Source organism: Apium graveolens, chromosome 2, assembly GCF_009905375.1.
Source record: "Apium graveolens cultivar Ventura chromosome 2, ASM990537v1, whole genome shotgun sequence".
Taxonomy (NCBI): domain Eukaryota; kingdom Viridiplantae; phylum Streptophyta; class Magnoliopsida; order Apiales; family Apiaceae; genus Apium; species Apium graveolens.
Window position 1 is genome coordinate 320879899 of NC_133648.1, and position 10158 is coordinate 320890056.

The 10158-nt window shown below is 37.6% G+C and overlaps 3 protein-coding genes across 3 annotated transcripts; 2 read left to right on the forward strand and 1 right to left on the reverse strand.

The window, feature by feature from the left end:
- The first annotated feature begins 821 nt into the window (after window positions 1–821).
- On the forward strand, window positions 822–3922 carry LOC141709078 (uncharacterized). The gene is made up of 2 exons (XM_074512978.1): window positions 822–2673; window positions 2793–3922. The coding sequence occupies exons 1-2, from the start codon at window positions 958–960 to the stop codon at window positions 3681–3683; spliced, it is 2607 nt and encodes an 868-aa protein (XP_074369079.1). The 5' UTR covers window positions 822–957; the 3' UTR covers window positions 3684–3922.
- A 350-nt stretch (window positions 3923–4272) lies between these two features.
- On the reverse strand, window positions 4273–5345 carry LOC141706460 (kiwellin-1-like). The gene has a single exon (XM_074509221.1). The coding sequence runs from the start codon at window positions 5263–5265 to the stop codon at window positions 4723–4725; it is 543 nt and encodes a 180-aa protein (XP_074365322.1). The 5' UTR covers window positions 5266–5345; the 3' UTR covers window positions 4273–4722.
- Window positions 5346–6087: 742 nt separating this feature from the next.
- LOC141705078 (neutral ceramidase 2-like) lies at window positions 6088–9566 on the forward strand. Its single transcript, XM_074508153.1, has 9 exons — window positions 6088–6413; window positions 6839–7047; window positions 7160–7465; window positions 7597–7852; window positions 7961–8219; window positions 8299–8424; window positions 8535–8598; window positions 8678–8847; window positions 9012–9566. The coding sequence occupies exons 1-9, from the start codon at window positions 6088–6090 to the stop codon at window positions 9564–9566; spliced, it is 2271 nt and encodes a 756-aa protein (XP_074364254.1).
- The last annotated feature ends 592 nt before the right edge of the window (window positions 9567–10158 follow it).

Below are 10158 nucleotides of genomic sequence, written 5' to 3' on the forward strand. Positions count from 1 at the left end.
CGCATAATAACACATCTCTATTAATTAATATATGTTATTTTGTAATAATAACTGGTCGCCTATTTGATACCTCCGAACTTCTAGAATCTAATTCCCAGAGTGTGAAAGTTGCCGGAATTTCTAGAAATATACTCCCTCTGTCCCATATTGTTTTTCCCATTTTGACTTTCGTTACTGTTCGTGATAAGTAATTGACTACTAATTTACGTCTAATCTATAAGATCAAACATAGTCATGCGTGATTTTGTTGGATTCGTATTTATAAGTACTTTAATACAATAAAATTTTTATATTTAATAATAATACGGTATTAAAGATATTAACAACCAAAAGTGTGCATTGACAAACATGTTCAACACAAAGAGTAAACGTTTTTAGGGACGAAGGGAGTACCAAATTGCGAGAGTGTGAAAGTTACTAGAACTTGTAAACATGTACTACCAGATTGCTTGCAAAGCTTCCAGGCGCGTAAGAGCAGGTTTTGAACTACTGTAGACAAGGAGGAATGTAAATAAAAAAAATGGAGATTAGTTATTGTTTGTTAGCCTTAATCAATTTTTATAAGTGAGACGAAGAAGACGCCGCCTCCAACTTGCTACACAAGGATCGAGATTCCAGAAGCTTCATAATAATTAATACGAGCTGGATTACTCGATTAGGTTTAACTTTTTCATTTGTTTAGTACTAGTAGTAATTAGTTAGTACTAATTCATTTTCTTAATTAATTACCCTAACTTTTTTCTACGTTGCATGCGTAATTAACACTGTCATAACCGCGTTTATCTGCCTATAAAAACATTTCATTAGCTTCCTCATTTTCTCATCAAAACTCAAAAGCTATAACAAATACTATTTACTTACACTCTTAGTTACCTATTCATATACATTTTCGGTTTAAGTACATTTGATTATACATTTTTATTTAAATTTTTTCGATTTTCGATTTTCGATACTGAAATGGCAGGAGAAGGTGCTTATTATGCTGAGAAGAAGAATGATGCATGTCATGAAGAGACTGTAGTTGTTGCAGTTGTGAAAGTGGAGACTTGTGATGAACCTAAAGTGAGCTTGAAGGAGAAGATTCATGAGAAGCATGAGGAAGTTGAGGGGAAGATTCACGACAAGCATCACGAGGTGGAGGAGAAGGTTCATGAGCTGGGAGAGAAGGTTCATGAGAAGCATGAGGAGTTGAAGCACAAGGTTGAGGAGAAGCATAATGAGATCAAGGAGAAGGAGCATGAGCTTAAAGAGAAGATTCATGAGAAGCATGAGGAGGTTAAGGACAAGATTGCAGAGAAGCATTTGGAGAGGGAAGAGAAGAAGTACTTGAAAGAGCATCAGGTTGATGCCTATCTTCTTCCAACTGGACATTGTGATGAGAGTGTGTTGGTTGTTATGGAGCCGGAAGAAAGCTTGAAGGAGAAGATTCATGATAAAGGACACGAGATCAAGGAGAAGATTCACCACAAGCATGAAGAGGTTGAGGGGAAGATTCACGAGAAAGAACACGAGATCAAGGAGAAGATTCACCACATACATGAAGAGGTTGAGGAGAAGATTCATGAGGCCGGAGAGAAGATTCACCACAAACATGAGGAGATCAAGGAGAAAGAGCATGAGCTTAAAGATAAGATTCATGACAAACATGAGGAGGTTAAGGACAAGATTGCGGAGAAGCATTTGGAGATGGAAGGGAAGAAGTACTTGAAAGAGCACGAGGTTGATGCTTATCTTCTTCCAACTGGACATTGTGATGAAAGTGTGTTGGTTGTTATGGAGCCTGAAGAAAGCTTGAAGGAGAAGATTCATGATAAAGGACACGAGATCAAGGAGAAGATTCACCACAAGCATGAAGAGGTTGAGGGGAAGATTCACGAGAAAGAACACGAGATCAAGGAGAAGATTCACCACCAACATGAAGAGGTTGAGGAGAAGATTCATGAGGCCAAAGAAAAAATTCACCACAAGCATGAGGAGATCAAGGAGAAAGAACACGAGATTGCTGAGAAGGTCCATGAGAAGCATGAAGAGGTCAAAGACAAGATTGCTGAGAGGCATTTCGAGATGGAAGAGAAGAAATACTTGAAGGATCACAAGGTTGACGCATATCTTCTTCCAACTGAAACATGTGATGAAACTGTGCTAGTTGTTGCTGAACCGGAAAAGAAGAAGGGCTTTGTGGAGAAGATCAAAGAGAAGTTTCACCACCACCACCACGACAAAGTTGAGACTTGTGAAGAACCTAAAGAAAGTTTGAAGGAAAAGGTTCACGACAAAGAGCATGAGGTTCATGAGAAAGAACATGAGATCAAAGAGAAGATCCACCACAAACATGAGGAGATCAAAGAAAAAGAACACGAGATTGCAGAGAAGATCCACGAGAAACATGAAGAGGTGAAAGACAAGATTGCTGAGAAACATTATGAAATCAAAGAGAAAGAACATGAGATAGCAGAGAAGATCCATGAGAAACATGAAGAGGTGAAAGACAAGGTTGCTGAGAAACATTTAGAGATGGAAGAGAAAAAATACTTGAAGGATCACAAAGTTGACGCATATCTTCTTCCAGCCGAAAAATGTGATGAAAGTGTGCTGGTCGTCGTTGAACCTGAAGAGAAGAAGGGCTTTGTTGAGAAGATCAAAGAGAAATTTCACCGATCTGACTCTTGCTCAGTAAGTACTTCTTACTATTATTAAGTCTAGTAATAATTATAGATGCGAATTCACTAATTTTGTCGAGATATTTAGTACTCAGATATTTATTGACGTTTCATGCATATTTTCTGATTCAGTCAAGTGATGATGAAGAAAGCTTGAAGGAAAAGATCCACGACAAAGAACATGAAATCAAGGAGAAAATCGAGAACAAACATCACGAGGTTGAGGAGAAGGTTCACCACAAGCAAGAGGAGATTAAGGAGAAGCTTAACCAGAAACATAACGAGGTTGAGGGAAAGATTCATGAGTTCGAAGAAAAGATTCACCACAAACATGAGGAGATCAAAGACAAGGTTGAGGAGAAACATCACGAGATTGAAGGGAAGATCCATGAGAAACAGGAAGAGGTTAAGGACAAGATTGCAGAGAAACATTATGAAATGGAAGAGAAGAAATACTTGAAGGATCACAAAGTTGATGCATATCTTCTTCCAACTGAAAAATGTGATGAAAGCGTTCTAGTTGTTGTTGAACCTGAAGAGAAGGAGAGCTTGAAGGAAAAGATTCAAGACAAGCATCACGAGATCCAGGAGAAGATCCATGATACTGAAGAAAAAATTCATGAAAAGAATCTCGAGATCAAAGAGAAGATCGAGAACAAACACCATGAGCTCGAGGAGAAGATCCACAGCACTGAGGAAAAGATTCATGACAAAAACCATGAGATCAAAGACAAGATTCAGGAAAAACATCATGAGATCGAAGAGAAGATTCACGACAAACATGACAAGGTTGATGCATATGCACCAGTTGTCGAAGAAGAAGTTGTGTATGCGCCTCCTGCAGTAGGTGTTGCTGAGTACTCTGCCACCGCTAGTACTATTGATGCACATGCTGCAGTGAAGGAGAAAAGGACTTTCATTGATAAGCTCAAGGACCATCTTCCAGGCTTACACCACAGCAAGAGCAGCAGTCATGAAGCCGAGAAAGAGAAGGCAAAAGAGAAGAAAGACTATGCATACTAGTGACTTCTTCTTCATTTGCCAGATTAAAGCAAGGTTGAAGACGATCGTGTGATATTTATGTGAGTCGATTTCGGTTTGATATTTGTATTTATTTTTAATTATCATGGTGTTCATGACAGGGTGCATTACTTTTTTTGTTTTGGTCTTTTTAAGTGATTTATTTGTATAAGTTTGGTTATGTCTTTCAGCTCCATAAGTATGTTAATGGAGTTTCTGCTGAATAATAAAAATATTTATTACATTGTCTGTTAAATTTCGAATCTTGCATGTATTTGAGTTCAATCTTGAGCAAATGTAACTGCTAATTGCAGCTAAATTGATCAAGAACAATGCTGAAAGCAAGAAGGGTAGAAAAGTCATTAGCTTGACTCGACAAGAGGCAAATAAGTCTTTTGCACCCAACTGAATGACTGATCTGTAATATGTTAAAAAATGCAGATGATGAATTTTAACTCATTATATAGTACATATAATGTAAATGCAGGCAACTCTGTTCTATATTTTGAAGATCTTCACTCATAAAAAATTGTCATTTAAGTATGAGTTCTGATTCTTGGCAGATGTTAGTTGCAGACAACTTTTCCGCACTTGTAATTTCAAGGGAAATTACTGAAGAGACCGAAGCAATTCAAGTACCTGGACGGGACTAGCTGCAATAAGGATTTTCCAACTTCAGCACGTATACGCAGGCATCAGGACCTAAAGGGAGTACTGTTACCACCATTTTGGCCCCAGGAACCAAAGTTATCGATAAGTAAGAGCCTGACAGATTTAATACGGGTTAACATTAGAAGTGGCCAAATTTCAAAGTTGAAAAAGATTGCGATTGTGGTAGGGATGGAGTATTGTAGAATGCAGGTCAAACATGAATCATCAAGCTGAGATATGACTGAAGAATTTGATCACATATAAAGTACAGACACAAAGCGGAGCCTCACATACAGACAAACATTTCAGACACTTATGCTAAGTTGCAAACATTAATGTACATGATTCAAGTGACAGCTTAGTTAAAATTTGAATTGTAGGGTGTTAACTGTTAAGCATCAGTCCAGGTGATGTCCACCTCCCCAACATTCTGATCCAAACCCAAGGCTTCCCAGACAGCTTTGGAAGCATCCACTATATTGTTTGAACAAGGAGGTTGGTAGTCATGTTCATTGTCACACCCCATGGTAGAGTCACACTCGTCTACAACCATGGCATCCACACTTCGACCATTAGCACTTATGGTGATTTTGTTCAGGCATCTCGATCCTCCTTTGTACCAACCAGTCGACAATGCCACAACAGGAGTGTCATCGTCATGATATTGATTATCACATTCAGATGGACCACCACCATCTCCATTCTTTTCAAAACTATTTAAGGTCAGAGTCGCTTTGGTATTGTCACTGACCGGAGGTGAACATTTGTATGTCGTGTAAAATTTACCCTTCTTGCAGCAATCGGAGCCATTTTCTTGGTTGCATTGTCCGGGAGGTGCCTTTCTTCCCCTTATTTTTCCACTTGGACTGCAACCTTCAGCATTCAGAATAAACAGCACAAAAAGAGCTGCTGCTAAGCGGTAGTTCATTTTCATATTTTCTTCTTTTTTAAGTAATGTTGGGCTGGATTGAAGGTCTCATGATTCTGCACTATATATAAGGTTTGTGCCACACAAATTGCCAGGCTTGTGGTCAGAAATGTAAACTAAGACCAGTACATGTTCTACGCAATCAGACTGTCCAACTTAACATTCATCACCTGCCTTTTTGTGACCCATTAACGGGATGCATTCGGGTTCAAGCCATAAGAATGCATAACAAGGGATTAGAGTAGAATGCTTTCTTGAAGTGTATTAACTTTCAAATCTACTGACCTGAGCAAATAATTTTAAGTAAAGATGAAATTAGAATAATATTTTGGATTATCTCTATATATGACTTGTGAATTGTGATATTATGAACTTGAAGACCTATTAAGATAAGCATGATATATTAAATTCTTCCAACACTTTTGGTGTTTTGAGAACTGACAAATAACATGGTATTACAGAGAAACTTCTGCTCCTTTTTGAAAGGATTAATTTTTTGAAAATGATTATATGTTCCATCTACTTAAGTTGTGTCTTTCATTTTCTATGATATGATATTATCTACATTTCTTTAATCTTCAGTGGGAAAGCTAGAGGAGCCTAGAAAGTATCTGTAAAATACTTGTGATCACACCATTAAGGTTTGTTTAGATTACCTTGAAATGGAATATTTTAACTTAATACAAAAACAGATGCGGATTAACCCAAGTTAATTTCTCTTGCAAAGTCATAATCAATTTTAAAATCACAAGAAATTCTCAGCCGATCAAGTTCACAGCTGGTATAAAACCCGAAACACATTCCTAACAGACAAATCATTTTACAGAAATGATTAGCAAAAATTACCAATGCACATTTTTCTGTCTTTTAGTTGTCGTAGTGCTAGGCTTGTTGTATGGAACTAGCGCTAGCACTGGTGGAGAGTACTTGATCGGAGTAGGAAGCTATGACTCAACTGGTCCAGCTGCAGGAGTTAACATGATGGGGTATGGTAACATGGATCAGGCCACTGGTGGTGTACATTTCCGGCTGAGAGCAAGGGCGTTTGTTGTAGCTGAGAGCTCAGGAGGTGCTAGATTTGCATTTGTTAATCTTGATGCTGGCATGGCCTCACAGCTTGTCACTATTAAAGTTTTGGAAAGACTTCAGAAGAGGTGACTTGATCCTGTTAGATGCACTGAACTAAGTGTAAACCTATATTTTGATTAAGAGAATACGAAAATGAGTTAGAAGTTAGAACACACTATGTTAACTCACATGCATGCTCTTCAAAAACATATCAGGAGAGAACTTAAAATTTTGTATGATACTTGTGTGTTAGTGAGTATTCTTGCTTGATAGTCACTTAAGTTCAAGTTCTTTTGTATATACGAATACCAGAGTTTGTTTCGATATCTAAACTTTCAGAGCTGTTGAGGTTCTGAAGAAGACCTAACATGCATGTCTGTCGACAAAAATATTCTGGTAATACATCTAAGGTTATTGTTCATTAAGTCACTGCATAACGTCGAGTGTGTTATCTCTCTGGCTAGAAATATATTGAGAGCTCAGGAACCTAAATTAGCTGATTTCTTTGAAGGTATGGAAATTTGTATAATGAAGAGAATGTGGCAATCAGTGGAACACATACTCATGCTGGTCCAGGGGGTTATTTACAGTATGTTGTTTACATAGTAACTTCTCTTGGCTTTGTGCCACAATCATTTGAAGCTATTGTAACAGCAATTGAGTTAAGTATTGTTCAAGCTCATGAAAACCTTAAGCCTGGTTCCATTTTCATCAACCAAGGTACCAACTATACACTACCTTATGTTACTTCAATAAGCTCAATCTATAAATTTTTAACCACTTTACTCTAAAAATCTCGATGGTTCTTAAATTGGACCCATAAATTGAGCAGGAGAACTGGATAATGGAGGAGTAAATAGGAGTCCAAGTGCATATTTATTCAACCCGCCAGAGGAGAGAGCAAGGTATACGCGTAATGTAGATACACAAATGACGCTTTTAAAGTTTGTGGATGGAAGTAGTGGAAAGAGCATTGGAGCATTTAACTGGTTTGCCACACATGGAACCTCCATGAGCAGAGACAATAAGCTCATTAGCGGTGATAACAAGGGTGCCGCTGCTAGGTTCTTTGAAGACTGGTTTTCTTCCACCAGTAACAGTTCCTCTGCGCATCAAAACTACTTCAACAACAAAATTAGTATGCACTAGTCTGTTTTGAATTTTACTAGAGAGCTTTCTTTCACACCATCTCCCTAATATTCGGTAAAAGTTCTAGTAGCAGTGTTGAAATAAACTACTGACTTATTCTTAAGTATGTGTATTTGACAGACAAAAAGGCCTTCATACAGAAAGCATCACAAATTAAAGCCACAGGGGGACAGCCTTGCGGTAAATCAACAAGTCAAGAATCTAAAGTAAGGAAGAACGATGGATCACGATTTGTTGGTGCGTTTTGCCAATCAAATGTGGGAGATGTCAGTCCCAATGTTCTTGGAGCATTTTGCACTGACAGTGGCTTACCTTGTGATTTTAATCATTCATCATGTCATGGCAATGACCTGCTCTGTGTTGGCCGAGGCCCTGGGTAATAAAATAACACATCTTATATAGCAGGCTAAAATTAGAAAGAAAAAATAATGACCAGTTACATTTGTCTAGTCACTAATAATGCAAGTATTTCTGATTCCAATAGGTATCCGGATGAAATACTTAGCACAAAGATCATAGGAGAACGGCAGTTTCAGAAGGCTGTGGATCTATTTTCTTCTGCAAAAGAAGCAGTAACAGGAAAAATAGACTATAGACATGTATATTTGAACTTTACAGATATTGAGGTGGAATTAGAGGGAGACAAAGTCGCTAAAACGTGTCCAGCAGCTCTCGGCCCAGGTTTTGCTGCTGGCACTACTGATGGCCCTGGTGCTTTTGGATTTCAACAAGGCGATACAAAGGTCCACTTAATCGAAATTGATAGTTCCTTCTTTCATCTTTTACTAAAAATAATAAATGAAATGAGAAATTCTGATGCAGATCAATAAATTCTGGGAACAACTGAGAGATGCACTTAAAGAACCAAGCCAGTACCAGGTGGACTGCCAAAAGCCAAAGACTGTTTTGCTTGACACTGGTGAAATGTTCTGGCCTTATGCATGGGCGGTAATGCTTAATCGATCGACTCCTAATACATCTTTAATCTCATACATTGAACAAATATTACAAACTGTAATAAATCTTAAGTATATATTAATGTAATTAATGTAATACAGCCAGCAATTCTTCCAATTCAAATTCTCAGGCTGGGTAAACTAATCATCTTATCAGTACCAGGAGGTTTGTCATACTAAGACCTTTATGCTATTAGTACTGATCTAAGATCTATTTAGTAATTTAATTTGATTGATTCTGGCAGAGTTTACAACAATGGCTGGCCGAAGACTGAGGGAGGCAGTTAAGCAAACACTGATTACTAATGGAAATGGAGAATTTGATGCAGAGACGCACATTGTGATTGCAGGATTATCGAACACATATTCACAATATGTTGCAACTTTTGAAGAGTACAAGCAACAACGATACGAGGTAGGTGGTATTTACATGGAAATTGATCACAAAATTGCAGTGATTATGTTCCCATAAGCGATAGTAATAATGTGTGCAATGTCAGAGCTACGATAATTATTTTCTCAGATAAAATTTAGCACTGCTAATTGTTGTGTATGCTACCTGATGTGCTCCACATGCAGGCTGCTTCAACACTCTATGGCCCTCACACATTATCAGCATACATTCAAGAATTCAATAAACTGGCGAAAGCAATGGCCAAAGGCGTAAAGTCTCCTAAAAATGGCATATCACCACCAGATCTCTCCTCCGTCCAACTCAGCCTCGTACTAGACCCTTCAGGCGACTCACCTCCACCAGGTAAAAAATTCGGAGACATGCAACAAGATATAAGGCCACCAAAAAGTGGATCATTCAAAAAAGGAGACAAGCCTAGCGCCACATTCTGGAGTCCAAACCCGAGATACGATCTATTGTCAGAGGGAACATTTGCAGTGGTAGAAATGCTTCAAGGCAAACAATGGACACCTGCATATGACGATGATGATTTCTCGTTGTACTTCAAATGGAATCAAGATAATAGTACCTTGTTTGGACTAGGACACATAGAATGGGAAGTGCCAGAGGATGTAATTTCCGGGGTATATCGTTTGAGGCATTTCGGTTCTTCAAAGAAAACAAAAGACTCCCCTGTCGTGTATTTTACAGGGGCATCTAGTGCATTCACAGTGTCTTGAAAGATTAAATGCAGTTCATGAGTTGGGACATTCCTCTTCACTAGCTAATAAAGTAGAACTTCATGGACATGCCATTGCAGAGTTCATGAGTGACTGAGTGTTATGTAATTGAGTCTCAGCTTTTGGAAAATAATTATTTTGACACTTGTTTAAAATGAATGGAAAAGGAGCAAGTAAATAAAGCAATAACTAATTAGCTAAAAATTCCTGACATTTCTACTAATTCAGAAATGAAGAACATATATGAATACTGAATCCAATGAAAAATCAGTGTACAAAAAGAAACATATGATAGGATATACTGTATAGATATTTGAAAACCCGAGTAAAGTTATATGGAGTCCACCTTTTTGTCGGAATACTCGGAGTCCATCACGTTCTGCAAATAAAATATATATGATATATTTACAGTATAATATGTATGTTCAACATTAACATTTATATTCTGCAAACTAAATATTTTTTATAGAATAATATATTTTGTAATATTCTGCTCGTAAAATATATGCAATCTACAAGATTTTTAATAGAATAGGGATGATTGTCGAAAAATAATATATTTTGCAATATTTTAACCTATATTTTATTTGTA